Source organism: Anser brachyrhynchus (genome assembly GCF_964034855.1).
Source record: "Anser brachyrhynchus genome assembly, chromosome: 2".
In the NCBI taxonomy this organism is placed as follows: Eukaryota; Metazoa; Chordata; class Aves; order Anseriformes; family Anatidae; genus Anser; species Anser brachyrhynchus.
The window spans coordinates 116,920,514-116,937,435 of NC_137695.1; the positions used below are offsets into that span (position 1 = coordinate 116,920,514).

General features: G+C 39.1%; 1 protein-coding gene across 19 annotated transcripts in view; it reads left to right on the forward strand.

The window, feature by feature from the left end:
* The window catches only part of DTNA (dystrobrevin alpha), a 234,486-nt gene that overhangs the window by 188,135 nt on the left and 29,429 nt on the right, over positions 1-16,922 (forward strand). For 9 of the 19 annotated variants that reach the window (XM_080578412.1, XM_080578423.1, XM_080578413.1 and 6 more), the window contains 3 exons: positions 1,172-1,252; positions 3,126-3,215; positions 16,669-16,756. In XM_080578412.1, the coding sequence (XP_080434538.1) occupies positions 1,172-1,252; positions 3,126-3,215; positions 16,669-16,756 (259 nt within the window). Of the gene's footprint in view, positions 1-1,171; positions 1,253-3,125; positions 3,216-8,886; positions 8,965-9,573; positions 9,667-16,668; positions 16,757-16,922 lie in introns of all 19 variants that reach the window. The other 10 variants (XM_080578415.1, XM_080578416.1, XM_080578419.1 and 7 more) reach the window with 2 other exon arrangements.

Sequence of the window (16,922 nt, forward strand, 5' to 3'; positions counted from 1 at the left end):
TTATGTTTGTTTCCTAACAGTAACAGAATAAGAAAGAAAATATATACTAATCAGTCACTTCTGTGCTGAGCTGGCTTTCCTCATTTCTTACAAAGAGTTTGAATGACCAATTGTCTTGTGCAATTGGAGCACAGTGAACTTTTTGCAGATGGCTACTATATTTTGGTTTGCACATATGCAAAAATGAGAAGACAAGACAGATCTTCCACAGAGCTTAAAGGGGATATTAAACACCTTGAAACCTAGGCAGTTTGCAGTCTGTATTATATATGGCTTCAGGTTCTGCTCAGATTTAAAAACCCTGTGATTTTAGTATTTTATTTTTCGTTTTTTCCAAAGTGTCCGTATTTTTCGCCCAGTGTTGCATAAGACGTCCATTAAGAAGGGAAACTTTCGCTTTGACGGATATGGAAGCAAATATTATGCACAAAATGTTTTTTAAGACTAGACAATAAAAGAAAGGAGAGGAAATAATCCTTCTCATTTCATTTTTAGTAAGAGCAGGAAATAAAAAATGTAATAATAAACCCATTATTATTAATGGGACCTTTTAAACTAGATACTTATTTGAAATTTTGATGTGGGGGGTGATATCACAGTTGAAAAGCTTTGCAGTTAAAGCAGTTTCATACTGCATGTATTTTATGGGACACTGAGGGGTATGGGGACACTGTGGTCACTGTGTGGATATGGTAGCATGGAGCTCAGCACCAGGGATAAATTTGTGAAAAGCTGTGCAATTTATCGGCAATGCAGACCTCCATGCTGCCACAGCTAACCTGCTACCAGTGCTCAACCTAGGAGGTTGAACACAGCAACTGCACCACAGACTACCAGCCTCTGGAAAGAAAAAAAAATTGCAGAGTAATTATTTGCCAAAGCAGGAAAAAAGTCAACTGAATTCCTTAAAATTCACCTCAAAGCACACAAAAGCAATATTTCCTTTCAGACCTAAGCAAGAGTATATTTTTATCAATTTCTGGTTAAAAACACTGCATCTTTAATTTGGATCCATCGCTACTTAAAGCAGAAGATGCCAGCAGTAATGTTACTTTAAACAAAAAAAATTACTTAATTCTCTGCAAATACTGTTGCTGATGGATGGTGTGGTGTTGTGTTTGGTTTTTTTTTGTACAACATTAATAGAGCTGGATATTTTGCCTTCTTCTAGGCCACCCCGACCTGTAACCAGCATGAATGACACACTCTTCTCCCACTCTGTTCCCTCAGGAAGTCCTTTTGCAAACAGAAGGTGAGTTGTTATCCTAATTTATGATAAATGACTGTATGAGGGTGGTAGAGATTTTTAGAGATTTTAACTCCCCCTTCGAAAAAATAAAAAATAAAAAAGTAACAGACATGAACGGAGAAATGCGAAATGTCTTGGTTACTTTGGACTGATACCCTGATATCCAGATGGAAAGTTTGAGTAAAGGCACCCCAAACTCCTCAAGACAGAGCACAGAGCTTCAGTTCTTACTTGTACCCCTAAGTCCTACTACATGTGCTCAAATGCTACCTAGGCATCCACAGATAGAGGCTGAAAATGAGCTATATAAGCCTTATTGTAGATGTTGCAGCGCTGTGGGAGTAGAAACTGGGACATGCCATTGCCAGTAGGGAATGCCTGCTTCATATTGCAAGGTGTGATATGAACAAAGGGAAAATGTGTTTATACTCACAAGGTAGCAAGGCACCCTTCCTCCTGTTAAGCCATTCAGATTTTCTTTGAAGGTTACAAGTCTTGGAATATGGTGACCCATCAACAAACGAAACAGAAAAGAGTGGTCAGAAACATTAATCCCAAAGAAAAGGTGCTTGCAGCTGAGCATGTACATTTTGGCTCAGTATTTTGGCTCACATGGCCAAAATATGTGTGTAACACTTGCTGGCTGTTTCACCCAATCTATGTAAGCCCACCAGTGTACATAGATGAGAAGGTGGCAGGAAAATAACTTCTTGCTATACTGGGGAAGAGTGATATGTCTTCCTTGGGTGCATTTTATTGCTTGGTCCTTGCTGTATTTGGCAGTGCTTCAGTGTTCCCAAATAACCAAACACAACCTCTGGGTATGCATGGCTACCTTTTTTAACACTGAAAACAAATCCTCAATGTACAACACTGAAATGTCAGAGTAAAGATGTTTTGCTACTGCTTTGATTTATGAACTTTGGTACTGGGAGCTATAAACTGTAAACTCCCATTGTTATCTTAGTGCAAGTGCTGCTGGGTACAGCATTTCTGAAATGCTTTTTGAGAACCAGCCCCAGGGCAGCCCCCAAGACAAGATCTGCTGCCTGTACACACAGTGAAACTGCAAATCCAAATTCATTTCTACAGTTGGAGCGTGTGGGATTTTATGTGCTGGGACAAGGCATAACAATCTATTTGTGGTCTCTCCAAGACAGGTCTTTAAGAGCAATGCTCTTCTAGAGTATAGCTGTTGCTTCCCTTTGTGCCCAAGGAGTCCCTGTGCTCATTCAACAACAGTGTGCTTTGCCATGTAGGTTGAGAACCTGCAGGAATAATTGCAGCCCTATTTACTGGGCTACTTGGATGTTTTGGAGTACAAATAATTCCTGATAATTTTACTTTTGTCCCCACTGGTAATTCAGCTGACTGTCTAACTGTCAGGATTAAATGTAGATAATCCCTGGGCCATTAGAATTCCTTTCCTCCTAGAGGGAGAACTGATTGATGGAGAATCCTCTGAAGGCAGGAGACAGAACTCCCCAACCATAGGTACCCGGACTAAGTGCATACTTTGACATCCTTATACAACAAAAGTTTCCATGATGCAGAACTAACCAGTTCTGGCTCTTTTAGAGCTAACAGTACCCTGATACGTAAAATGATTCTGTATAATAAAAGCTATTGTAACTTTTGTTTCATTGCACTAACAGGATTTTAAGAGCTTCACAGCTTATTCTCATGTTTATTCTTTTAAATTTAAATTGCATCTTGTTATTAAAAAAAAAAAAAGCACAACTTACAAGCCATAAAGTCATTGTTCTTTCTAAGTAGTTGTAAATCACATTTATTGTAATGAATCCACTCTGAACACGATACTCTCTGCGCATACTTTTTGGGGTATTAACAAGGTTTCATTGTTTGAATCATTCAGGTTACTTGGGGGTATAAATGTAGCCAGTCCTGTGGCTGATGAGCATTCTCTTATAAAGCTGTATGTAAATCAGCTTCACAACAACTCACGGTCAGTATGAGAGCACTAACCCACTAATTGCCATAGTTCTGTAGCTCAAGCACTAAATCATTAGCAATTCTGCTAAATTACTAAAGATACTCTTTAAGGAAAGCTCTGGCGGGCTAGAGGATTTGTGTGGCTCTAATTAGTCTTTTGATTAGACTTCCTGCTGGCTGTGGGCTTTGCCAACTTTTCTTGCTTGTGCTCAGCACAAATCTTTCATTTTACCTTTTCACATAGGATTAATATTACGCATCTGGAGGAAGTTGGAAACATTGTTTTTGAAAACCAAAAAATGGCACCTCTATGTTTTCATCTTCAGCGCATGGCTTCCCGGTTGCATTTTGACAGAGGCATGAAAGAGGCTCGCACAAGAGTCTGGAAACGATTCCCAGTCTCACGGCCAGCCTGCCCTCCCTTTTCCACGGCTCTTGATGCTGGTGGTTGCCAGTCTGCAGTTAGCGTCACTTGCCAATAACCTCCCTGAAATCACTTTGCTTTGCTTCTCAAAATGGCCACAGAAAAGGCAGATCTAAACTCTTCTGTAGCTAACGAAGACCTAGCATTTACTTAGAGAGCTCCAGATGTGACCAGTGCCTCTAGCTGATGCACTCTTCTCCCAGCACTCTCTTTCGTCTTAGTGACCTGCAGGAGGAGACGAATTCGTTCTGCATAAAATATTCACTGCTGGATAAGAGCAGTTCCACTTTTTTTTCTTCCTTTTTTACCATGTAGTGTAATGACCTTTCTTTTTTTCGTCTTTGATTAGTCCATGAGCATTAGCTATAATTCAGTAAGAAAGTACTGAGACCAAGGTACTTTTCTCCTAAATGCCAAGTTCTTCAATCTGTATTAGACTAATAACAATATCTTCATTCATTTTTGTAGGTTTTACTATTATTATTGCCCTGAGGAAATCAGGCCTCATTAGTGGAAGCCCATCCTCTCATACATCAGAGAAACACACTTTGACAGCCTTGTTTGCAATTCTGCTGATTTTATATTAAATGCTCGGTGATTCACATTATGCTAAGAATTGTATAAACTCAGGGTAAAATTTCTAGCTGAATGTAATCAAGAGTAAGAGCTCTGCTGGCTGTGTTTTCACTGCAGACAACTTATTAAAGATTACTTTAATGTGTGTTGCAATCTAGTTCATAGGTTTCAGATAGTTTTACAGAAAGTTTTTATGTAATTAGAATGTTTATGCAGAAGAGAATTGGCACAGACTGTCATTTGTAGCATTCCCATGGTACTTATTTAAGATAGTTTTGTTCACATAGGGGCCTTACCATTCACAACCAGTTTCTTCCTGTAGCAGGAAATGCTGAATTCAGCACATCGAGTCATCCTGCTGCTGGAAGTGAACATGGTGTCATATGTACAGCAAAGCACTGTCTTCATTTCTGGATTCATGGGTAAAACAGGGAAATGAACTAGGGAGAGGAAGAATCTTATTAAGAAAAAGATCTTTAATAACTAGTAAATATAATGAGTTGTGGGGAACGGCTGGAAGGAGATTGAACATGATATGTTATTTGCAGTTTAATTGAGTCTGAAGCACCAATTTTGGGTGGATATGCAATTATTACAAAGCTCAAAGGAAGTCAGATTTAGGCTTTCCTCAAAGTGCTTCTTAGTTTCTTCAAGTCACTTCAGAATGACAGTCCCTTTAAAATTAATGCTTACTTAGTTTGAGCCATCATATCCATAAATGAGCTTTAATGAGAAGTTTGGCATAACAATTACAAATACCTTTCTTTAAAATATATATAGTGTGCAAATTAATGTCAACAATATACTGTGCTCAGCTGGCTCTTTTATTCCTCTCTGTACAACGCAAGAACAAATTAAAAGTACTCAGAAAAGAAACAAAAAATCACTGATCTTTTCCCAAATACCAAATCACAGCCATTTGTTGTGATGACAGCTAATATGCAATTAAAACCACAAGTCCTGATTTGTTTTTACTGGAGCTAATATTCAGTTTTTAATCTCACATTTATTTTTCTGATCTCTGATTACCTAGAGGGCAGCAGAACAAGGGAATGTTGCTGTAGAGTAGGCATTGCCCTTGTAAACCCAATGAACTGGATGTGTTATGCCAAAACAAGTTAATTTAGCATTATAGAAACTTCTGTCTAGTCAAGAAGAATAACTCTGCGCCCAGCTAAATTAACATTTTCTTCCTTATTCAGATTCTTTTGTTCACCAACTACAGTCTATCACTACCACAGTAACGGATACAACCTCTTCCTCTCTCTTAATAACTGTCTCCTTTAAACTACTGAATTACAGGCTTTAAGGTGGGATAAGATGAAACAGAATGGCTTTTCTTGCATTTTTTCAGTGCCCCCTCACAGTTAGTATGTTTAGTTCTTCTAAAGGCGTAATCAACTAGAATAAATGGAGTGACACAGCACATTCTGATGAACCTGAAATGACTCAGTAATTCTGTAGTAGATAGAAAGAATACACTATGTTATCAAATGCCCATAACCAATGAGAAATTGAGTCTTATTTAACGATGAGTCAGAATAAATGGTGCCTTTTTTGAATTCCAAATAAAACCTAAAAAGATTTGGATATTCTGCCTGGGCATACAGCGCTGAGCAATTAGGCTAAATTTCTGGGCAGTAACTAACTTTGGAGGAAAACGTACTGGTTGCTGCTGCTGTCCATGTTTCTTTGGCTAAGGAGTATTGTAGACTTGAACTGTGTGTTGTCTTTGCATGTTGTTTTCACAAAAAAATGAGAATCCTCCTTGCATTTTACTGACCAGTATTCTGCCTGCTAAAGGAAGGGTTAATATCTGGTTGTTTCAGTAGTCAGGTAGGCTCTAAAAGACGGCGTATATAACATTTGCAGCAAAATTGTTGGGTCTGCATCATTGTAGACATCTGCTCCGAGCTGGAGGTTTTCTCTCTTAGGCTGGATGGGAAAGCATTCTTCGGCAGCTCACTTTAACAGGAATGTGACTTTAAAAGATATGTTCCAGTCTGTAGGATCCAGAGAAGTTCACTGTGGCCAGAACAATCTCTGTACTATTGGCTGTTTTTTGGGGAATTTATGGACAACAAATATGGAGATAACTGTTGGCTCTTCCGAAGGAAGTAACATTGAAGGTGGAAACAGGGACAAAGATTGAAAGGATTATGCAAGTGACAGCTTAAACTTGGTATCCAAAGATACTAAAATTATGAAAGAATTGGTAAGAACCTGGACGTTAATAAACAGATGAGAAATAGCCATCATGGATTTGTCAAGAAAAATTATGTCAAACGAAACTAATGTACTTCTTTGGTGGATAACTGGTCCAGTGGGTAGAAAAGATGCAGCAGATATACAGCTTGACCTTAAAAAGGCTTTTGACATAGTCCCAGATGACACAGAAGTACCCGAAGGAAATAAGGGCTAGGGAAAATTAGTATAAGGTCAATGCACAAGTGGTTGAAAATCAGTAATTAAATTTTCAAAAGTTTGCTGTCATTCTAGAAGGACGTATCAGCTGGGATTCTTGAAGTCTATCCTAAGTCAGACACTAAGCACTATTTCTTGTAATGACCTCGTCGAAGCAGTAGAGTGAGTGTATGCAATTTGTAGATGGCACAAAGGTTGAAACAGTTATGGGAAGGAGTGCTTGGAGAGCAGTTCCTAAATTAAAAAATGAGCTCAATTGCAATGGTAGTAATTGATGTCCAAATGATCTGAAATCAGTTAGAGGAAACACAGTAATTATAAGTGCTATAGCAAGGAAGCAAATAATCAAATAAAAGATGGAGCGTAATTGGATGGACAGAAATATTTTAACAGAGGACCAAGCAGTTGCAGTGAACCACAAACTAATTGGAGTCAGCTTTATGACTGTTAGAGTGCGTCTGACTCTGGGACACCATGTGGAAATCCATTAAAACTCATTACCCAGAGGAGAAGGCATCTGCCTGGAGGTTTACACCCAGTGCAGGGCACGATATTGGAACAAATATGTTAGTCAGCTTGGCAGAGTCCAGAGGAGACACTCGAATATCAAAAAAAGCTTAGAAAACCTGACTCATAAGAAAAGGTTGAAACATGCTAGTACGTTTAATCTACTAAGAAGGAAATGGAGGTGAGAAACAATAGCACTTGTGAAGTTTGCTTGCTGGTCCCTCCACCCTAATTCTGTTGCTTCTGGAGCATAGGAGAGCTTACACCTGGAAGTGGGGACACTACACCACACTGTTGGAAAGCAAAACATGAAATCTACCACGTGGTCTTCAGTCTCCAATTATGGCAACTAATTTATCTTTATTTAAGAATGGAATGCTGCATTTTTTTTGGCTGGTATGGCACGTCCTGTATCCCTTTAGTGCATTTTCTTTCTGTAACTGGGAAGAAAACACAGTGAGACATATCCTTCTAGATGGCTTGGGGCATGCTTATCTGCATGGATGTTGCTTCTGTAGAAGCACGACACATGTAAATAGCATGCTGATGGACATAGAAATGTGAAGCAAGCTTTTTTTTTCTGTGTTGTATTGCATTTCATTGAGCTGTCTTTCAGATTTATTACAAAACAATAGGGCTTGGGATCTTATAACACCTTTTGGTGCCATCCTTTTCAGAACCCTCAGTAAGGTTGATAACCTCAATGAGGTTGATAGCCTCAACCTTTCTGAACCCTCAGTAAGGCTGATAACCTCAACCTTATTGAACCCTCAAACCTTATTGAATCTCCCGAAGTAGGGAGAGAATGGCACACACCCAATCTTAGTGAATTCTTTGTTTGTCTTAATATAAAAGTTTTTGCTCTTCAGTCCATCAGAGCCACATCTGCTCAGATTTATTGCGCATCACATTTATACAGCATCATCTGCCTATACACACACACATCTGGATATACAGGTGCATGCATGCTCACACACAGGTCTTTTGATCAAAGGTATTTACAGTATCAGTAGCCAAACCAAAAAATAAATAATTTTAAAAAGCAAGAAAGTAAAATATATTTCTGTTTTGCTTTGTTGTTTTTTTAACCAGAAATGCTGCACCAAGAAAGAAAAGCTAACCTTTAAATTTCTCTGCTTTTAGCCAGTATTATCTTAAGAAATTATCGACATGGGTATTTTTGTATTGGGAAAGATGCAGTTACTGCAATCCACTAAATACTGTAGTTAGGAAAAAAAAGTGGCATTATGCAATTGGACAAATGGGATTTGATGAACTACAAATTATTTAAATCAACAGAAGAACAGTACTTCGAAAAACAAAATTGGTGTATCCTATCATTGGATGTAAATAAGAAGACTTCCATAAATTTTTGAAATTACTTTATGGCAGATTCAGAGAAAAGCAATTTAGCTGTTATGGGAAAGCTGAAGTCTGCATTTCAGGTGATGTGTACATCAGACTCCTCATGGAAACGGCACAAGCCTTCAGCTCTCCATTTGTGAGAGAAGCACGTTTTATTTGTCTTTTCTGTAGTGAAGGCTTTATAGTTTGCTTTTGGAGAACAGGAGAGAAAACTAAATCTCGATATCACATTTCCGAAGTTTTGTAACATTTATTTAAAAGTTCTATTTTTTATTTTTATTTTTATTAAGTCCAGACCTCTTGAATGAGTTTCGCCAAACTCTGTTCTGTACTGAATTTCAGACATCAGTGTTTACCCTCTTCTTAGTTTTCCTGTCTTATTAACTAGCTCTCCTTACAAGAATACTGAAGTAGAGCAGAGCAAACTGCTGGCTAGGGCTGCTCCAGCTTTCTTGAAAGGCAAAGGGTAAGTTAAATAGAGAGTATGTTCATAGCTTGCACTAACACAGCTAAAACAAAACTTTTCCTCTGTTCCCTCTGCTTTTAATATATTACATAGATATCTTTCCTCAGATAATTCTAATAACCAATTAACCCTGTGAGCTAAGTAGGGCGTGTTTAAATATATATATGTACACCTGGATGTGAGGTCTTGATCAGACACTTCCAAGCACTTCCAGCTTGTGATTTCACTATGTTAATTGTGTGTAACATAGATATATTTGATGTATATGCACTATAAATAGTATACTGAAGCAATTAGAGCTGACCTCACAATCTGCTTTATTTTAAAATAAATGGTACTGTATAGCCCCAGTCCCTGGCCTGATCTGGCATCTCCCTGATTTCCATGGCTGGCTCTGTAACTGAGTTGTATTCAACCATCCTAAGCCATTAAATATTTAATATGTAAATTACAACAATAACAAAATAATTTCTGCACTTTTTTTTTCTAAGAGCATTTAATTATTCGTTCCTAAATTCCCATTTCATAATCTTACTTGCTCCTGCTTTCTCTGTTTATTTCCCTCTGTCTGTCCGGACCGCACCCTCTCTCCCCCCGACCCCGTTCCAGGTTACAGTACAGCCTCGATGTTGCAGACAGGCTGGCCGATGAACATGTACTCATCGGGTTGTATGTCAACATGCTGCAGAGCAACCCCGCACGGTTAGTGCAGGTTTGGCACCTTTGGGGAACCCAAGAAAGGGACATTGGTTGGCCATGAGCTCTCCCCGCTTCCTTGTGGCTGCACGTTATGCAGCTCTCTATGAGCACTAACCTAAAGGGAATGCGTATGCATGTGGGGTATGTCCTCCCAGAGCTGGCAATCGCTGTTATTCCCTCTAATGATGCTAAATAGCAAGGTATTGCAAAGAAGCACTTAGTTAAAGAGTGACTATACAAATTGGTTTGGGATGCCACACACCAGTCAGTGCAGGTCTTGTCGACGGCACAGAGATGTTCACGCAGTGATGACTGACAAGTCTGTATTTTCAAGGAATAATTGCTGAGGTGGTATATAATTTGTAGCTTCATCGTACCTTGAAAGTAAAAAATGATAATAGTATGTAAATAATGATAATAATAGGAATTTGCTTACTAGCCTAGTGAAGGAAGGAGATCATTTCAATTTTTACTTATGTCAAGCATTGTTTTTACATCTACCTGACTTCTGCACTGCTTGCATCTTGTATACATATTTGCCCTTATCTTTTATTCAAATTCAGGTATGACAGGTTTTAAAATGGGTGTCTTGAGCATAGTTCATTATTTCTGCTGGAGGGAATATGGAGCTTTGCCTACTAAACCTATGCGCTGTCCTAACACTGGTGGAAGATGGCATCGCAGCAGGCCATCCCGTGGAGGGGTTGTACTGGGTCACCTCTTCAAGTGCAAGAAAACTCTAACCCTGGCAGCCCTGTACCAGAGAGATGGTCAGCAGTGCAGAAAACGTGGCGCTGAACAGAAAAATGCAGGATATTTCTGATGAAACTACGCTCATGCGGGTTTTTTTTACACATAATGTGCCCTTCAGTTTCCCCTACTGCTACTGCAGAGTATTTCCCAGGTCAGAAGAACCTCTACATATACTCTTAGAGAAGGCAACAAGCCAGCTTCTTTAGGGAAGGTGAATGCAGTGGTTCTCTGCAGTCTTACAAAACTCACTTTTGTGTGTAGCTGCAGTTGGAAATGGTGGTAATTTGCCATGTAGCTGTGCGCAGTGGAGAGGAGATTCTGCTTTTATTGTTCTGGATCTGCTTCTCTACTCTGCAGCCCACTGGAATTTGCCAGTGGGGGAAAAAAAGGCAAACTGGTTCTTAAAGAGAAAAATAAAAAACACTTCTTCAAAACAAAAACATTTTGAAGGGGAATTTCATTCTGGGAGCAGTACTTCGAGAAAGCAGGCTTTAATAATATTTACAGGGTACCTGTGGAAACAAGCTACTGGGAGTGTGTGTTTAGACCAGTCCTTGCCCAGTCATGATTGAAGAGGACAGGAGGACAGTACCATTAGGTCCAGTTTGACAGGAGGAAGAAAATGTGGCCCTGCCAACCGTGAGTGACCTACTCAATATGGGCATTCATGAGGCTAGCATAGACTGGACCTGGTTTACAGTCATTTTTGGTGGTGGGCTACTAATGCTATAGCTGTGACTGATTTAGCCTCAGTGAGGACCACCAGTTAGACCCCTTTGTGAATGCTAAGGCTCATCTTTACCATCTCCATCCTCTAAATTTTATCCAATATAGTACACGTTCCTTCAAGCACTTGGGCCAACCTCACCAAGTCACAGGACATTTGTATTCAAATATGCACATAAAATTTATGCGCCATAACATCCTTCAAATGTCATGTTTTTGAGGGATGAATGAAGAGTGACTGATAATAGCCTTAATTGTTTAAATAACTGATGCAAAGTATGGTACATAACATCTGATTACTGACTTTAAATCACTGTAGCCACAGCTTCCTTAACTAGAAACAATCTCAATCATTTATATGAGATACCAATTAGATTTTGACAGAAGCATAACTGAGAGGGACAGCAGTCTTAGTCACGCATCAAACCATGTTGCACTGTCACTTTCTGCTTAGCTGCAGCGAGACTAGTAAAAGGAATGGTTATGTTTTGGTAAAGACAGGAAGAACAAACAAAATGTTGTCATCCTGAAGCTCCTTTGTGAAGCTGGTTTCCAGGAGGGGTAGGCGAGGTCTCAGCTGCTGCATCTCATCATCTGGGGCAGCATCTGGGGCAGCATCTTCAGGAAAACGTGCATTCCTCCTGCCCATGCCCCGACATGGCTGGATGCAATTTGCTCAAAACCCACACGGCTGTGTTAGGACAGTGCTGAGTTCAAGCTCCTTTGCCCTGCAGCTCAACAAGATTTGATCACTAGAGTCAAGCATGTACCTAACCATAACCAGGTAGCTCCTGATTTCAGGGGAGGCAGCAGCTAGCAAGCTCAGCTTTTGTGTCTGTGTCTCCCTGCAAAATACCGTGTATACAAACCCATACGTGCCATGGCATATTTTCAAGTGCTACTAGCATCTGAAGGTGAAAGGAGGAATGATTGTAGATGGGCCTCCATCTTCAAGAAAAATACAAATATACTTGCTGAGCATAATGAACAGAAGTACCTTGACAGCTATAAAGTAGTATTTCAGAACAAAACAATTTGTTTTTTTAGATACTGAGTCAGGGTAATGGTCAATCCAATATACCCCAGTTAGTATTATTGTTGTGTGGGGTTGTTTTTGGTTGGTTGGTTGGTTGGTTTTGGTTTGAGGCTTATCTAGTATTCATATTTGATCTTTTAAATTAATTAATTTTCAGTGCTTATCGTTGTCTTTCATCTGCAGTTACTTGATACTGGAATTAGAAGTACAAGTTTTCTTTTCCATCCTTCACAGGCTAATAAGCTACTTCAGGGTTTTTTAGAATCCAGTACTCCAGGGCAAATTAAGAAACAAGAAAAGGACTAATTTATTATTTATAGTAGCAGTATAGGTAAAAATAGCACCCCTTAAACAGATGTTTTGCTTGCTTTAATCTTAAAGTGTAAAACCAATACTTGATATTTAATTTAGTTCCTTTTTAGGGTCTGATTCTGAAAAAAAAAAAAGCTTTTAACTGCAAATTGTTTTTCTTTTTGTTCACACAAGTAAGAGATTCTACTTTGTCTTGAATATTAATTCCACATATTTCAGTCTTTCTTTTCAGTTGCAGAGAAGGATAAAATATGAGTAGGAGAGTATTTTTGTTTCATAGAAAGTTACTTTCTGATTTTTCATGTTATACTGTGTAGTAGTGTGGTGAGTCATACTTCTGTACTATAAAAGCACCGTGGTATTCCATGTTATATTCGAAGATGTTTATTACGGGAGTGTGCAAAATAGCTAACTGGCTAGGAAGGCAGGTCTCTCTCTTTGAGACAGCAGTGGAGAAAGTAAAGCAAATCTACGGGGCAGCTCAGAGCTTCGTGTGCTTCAGAATACTTGAGCTGGGTTTCTACTGAGTCTTCCTTTGAAAGAGGAAAAAAAAACCAGCAGAGACACACTGATTACAGTGGAAATGTGTAGACAGTGGGCCCTCTTGAGTGGAATTAATTTCTCTGATTATATCTGCATACCTGAGTGATACCAACATTTCAGTGGTAAAATCTAGGTGATTCTAAAGTAAATTGCAATTTAACAATAGTAGAGAGCTCAGACGACATGTCACAGCTTAAAATGCCTTAAAAACAGAACAATTTTGAATATGTCACACGTAAAAATATTTGCTGGGTTGTTATTAGGACATTGTTCTTGTAGCCCGAATGTTCAGAAACCTACCCTTTATTTTGGCAGTAGTTTTCATAGTAAATTATTCATTTATTTATTTACTGAGTGAAAGTTCAAATTCTGTAGAATAAGAGCACGCCATGCTGCCCATGGTGATTCCCCTGTTGCAAAACTTTAATGAGAGAGTGGCATTTCTGAGACTTTCCAAACTGGCGATGACATAATTTTGTCAGAGACCATCCATATCACCTAGTGCAGGGCTTGTACTGCAGAACCAGCTAATATGACACATCTAAAGCATGAGAAATAGTTAAGGTCCTTGGGTGTCACTCCTCTTTTCACACACTATCATTTTCTTCATCCTTTGCTTGGAGTTTTGAGATCCTTTTTCATGGACCTCCTTTAGGCTGTAAAATATTATACAGATCAGCAAAAGCTTAAAAAAGAACTCCCATTGTAAAGAAATATTGGATATCCACTGTACATTTGAATGTTAATAATTCCACCAGACCAATATTGCTAATAAAGTCTTTAAAGAAATGGTAACTAATGGAGAAGCAGTGTTAAAACAGTTGTTTAACTTTTTTAGAAAAGAAGGATCATTAGCAGATTATTTTCATGTAAAAAGATGAATTTCTTTCAAAAGGATGCCTGAAAGATTCTCTGTAGGATCCTAAATTCTACACATGTATTCATAATATTTTAAAGCTTGTGTGTATTTCACTGTATCATCGTCCATGAAGTTGCTGAAGTAAAACAGAAGTGAATTATGACAAACCAGAAATCGGAGACATAAAAGGCTTGGCATCTGAGGCTAATGCTGCTGTACATACCTCTGTGCTTAATGATCACACAGAATAGGAATATTTCAGAATTAAATTTATCTCAGACATTGAAATTTAATTTACAAAGCTTTGGGGCCAGTGATTTCTGGCATTCATAAACCAAATTTTATGCACTGCTACATCTATTTTATGACATCCACCTACACATAAGTGTATATCAAAGATATAATAGCAAGTAAAAATAAAAAAGCTGCAGAGGCTTGATTCTTTCAGTAAAGTCATTGTTTCAGGGGTTAGCTCACATCCCAGAACTATGTCGTAGATTGTGTTACGCCAGCAAGTGGAACCATAATCCATTATTTTTCCAGGGTGGGTAATAATATAGTTGCACATTGCTGTAAAAAGGAGAATTGATGCTCAATGCTTTCTGTTTTCACAGCCATCTGCTAGGACAGCTTTCGTCATTATGGAAGAATTAAAAATGAATTGTACTGTGATGAAATTAATCCTTATTACCTGGTTTGCATGATTTTGTGTGACTGTAAGAGCTGCTTTCCCCTTTCTTTCTCTGGATGACAGATCAGTACAGTAGGCATGAGTATGTAAGAAGCCCGGCTGTTCATAGATTTAGAAAGTTTAGAAAAACACCTTTAGCTTGGGTCTTTTCAGAAAGTAGATCAGTAGTACGTTGTCATCCTACAACACTCTGAGTAAGAATAGAATTAAGCTATTTATGTAATAAAATAAGTTAAACAGCCAAAAAAAGCTGTGTTTGTCTACCACCAGAAGTCTTCTGTGCCGTCTGTTGCACAAGCTTTGGTTACACAGAACATCTCTGTGTCTGACTTTTCATAGCTTTACTTTTTTTGAAACGTCGTGTTTGTAGTCTCACAGGTTATTGTCAGAAAGAGAGAAGAATGATGTTTGTCTCTTTTCTCTTACCTCAGCAAGTCATAACAAATCCACACAACTCCCAGCTTTAGTTTAATGATCAGTGAATATCAACCACTACTCATCTTTCAAACATAACTTCTAAATCCCAGTGGACTTAATCAAGCCAACCCAAAGATGCACACTGTATTTCTTTGAGGTAGCTGGGGATATGAACTCACTGAGAATTTTTGGAGAAATATTTCCTTTTTCTTTTATAGATGCTGATTCTTCAGAAGCAGAACTTTTTGCTCAAAAATATCTCTCAATGCTATTTTCATCTGGCAGGCTTTTCAGGTTCAAAGTATAATTTCTAGAAAAAAAGAAGAAAAAAAAAAAAGAAGAAGAGGCACATGCCCAAACTACCCCTTGTTTTGTGCACTCCTTTGAGGTGTGAAGCTTGTTCTCAAGCAACAAGCTGTGTGCCCTAACTGGCACATGGGTGGGGAGGCATGTGCCTGTCTCCCTTCAACCAAAACATCACACAATTTCCAAAGCATAAGAAGGGAGGGCAGGCTTGCCTCTGTCTGGGATCATCTGCTGGGCTGTCATATATTCCACACAGCAAAAACATTCTTCTCCCCTTCTCTTGTGGGCTTCATTTTTTCTGTTGTATATACTAGGCATAATGCAATGCAGGATTCTAAATCCCAGGATTGTCTGGGAACAGCTAAGCCCTCCTCATGCTTTTGGTTTTGTCCTTTTTATTCGTTTTGGTGCTTCTCTGCAATCTTCTGAATATTTAGAAATAGTAAAAGTTCTCACTGTATTACCTTTTTCCTGCTCATCTGACTTAATAATAAACTCCATTTAAAATAGGGACAGCTGGCAAGGGATTAACCTGTGAGGAGTATTTGCCTTTGATATTGTTAGAAAACAAATTGTAGTAAGTTGCAATATTTTAAAGGAATTCAGCATACTTGCTGTAAGTTCCTACACTTTCTTAGCAATTTTTATGGCAATTCTGCAAGTGACCAAAGCAGTGTCTTTGCAGTGGGTGCTTGTAAACTGTTGCATCCTAGCAGCATGAGTAGGCTCCGTGTTAAAGTCAGTCCAAATCTGGCATCTGTGGTGCACCATTATGTGATTCTCTGAGGTCTTACTCCTTAATATCAAGAATCTGAGAATAAAAGAGAAAGTCTGATAATAAGTTCCTAGATCAGTGGTTCTAAAGCTGCGGTCTGTGAGACCTTGGTAAGTGCCATGCAGAATTATCTTAGAGAGTGTTTTCTGTTGTCATCTTGGCAAAGCTTCTGAAGTTGCCCACAGGAAACACAGAGGTTCCCACTAATCCATTGTCCAAAAAGGAATCCCTCTTCTAGGTGATAAAAAGCTGAGAAGTAAAACTAGATGCTGGCTGGTGTTCTGGACCACCTCCCACCCCTCTGTGGACAGCGTAGTCTGGGAGATGCACCTTGCATGGCCATGCGGACCGTGCCGTTTCTCCCAAAGGGAAGGTGCTGCCTGGCCCCTAGAGCTGACCCCACCAGGGAATTGACCCTCCCATTTCTCCCCTTGGCTCAATTAACACCTGCTGTTTTAAACATGCTGGTGACGTTTTGCTTCTAAATTCTGTGATGAGGGTGTGTGAGTGGACAGAGTGACAGAGCGATTGCCACGCGTCGTGTGCATTAACGTGTCTTCCCTCCCTCCCCTCCAAACCCCGAGCAGCGTGCTCGACAGCGCAAGTCGCCTGGATGAAGAGCACAAGCTGATCGCCAGGTATGCAGCAAGGCTGGCAGCAGAAACTTCTTCATCAGTAAGTGTTTTAATTAAAGGAAGGTGCTTTCCTTATGTCATGTTCCAGGGGCTTGGCAAGATCAGGGAAATTACATCTGACAATCTCAGTGATTAATGGATTATTTTTCCCTATCCTTTTCATCGCATGTTGTTACACTTCTGGAATAACACTTTTATGCGGGCCA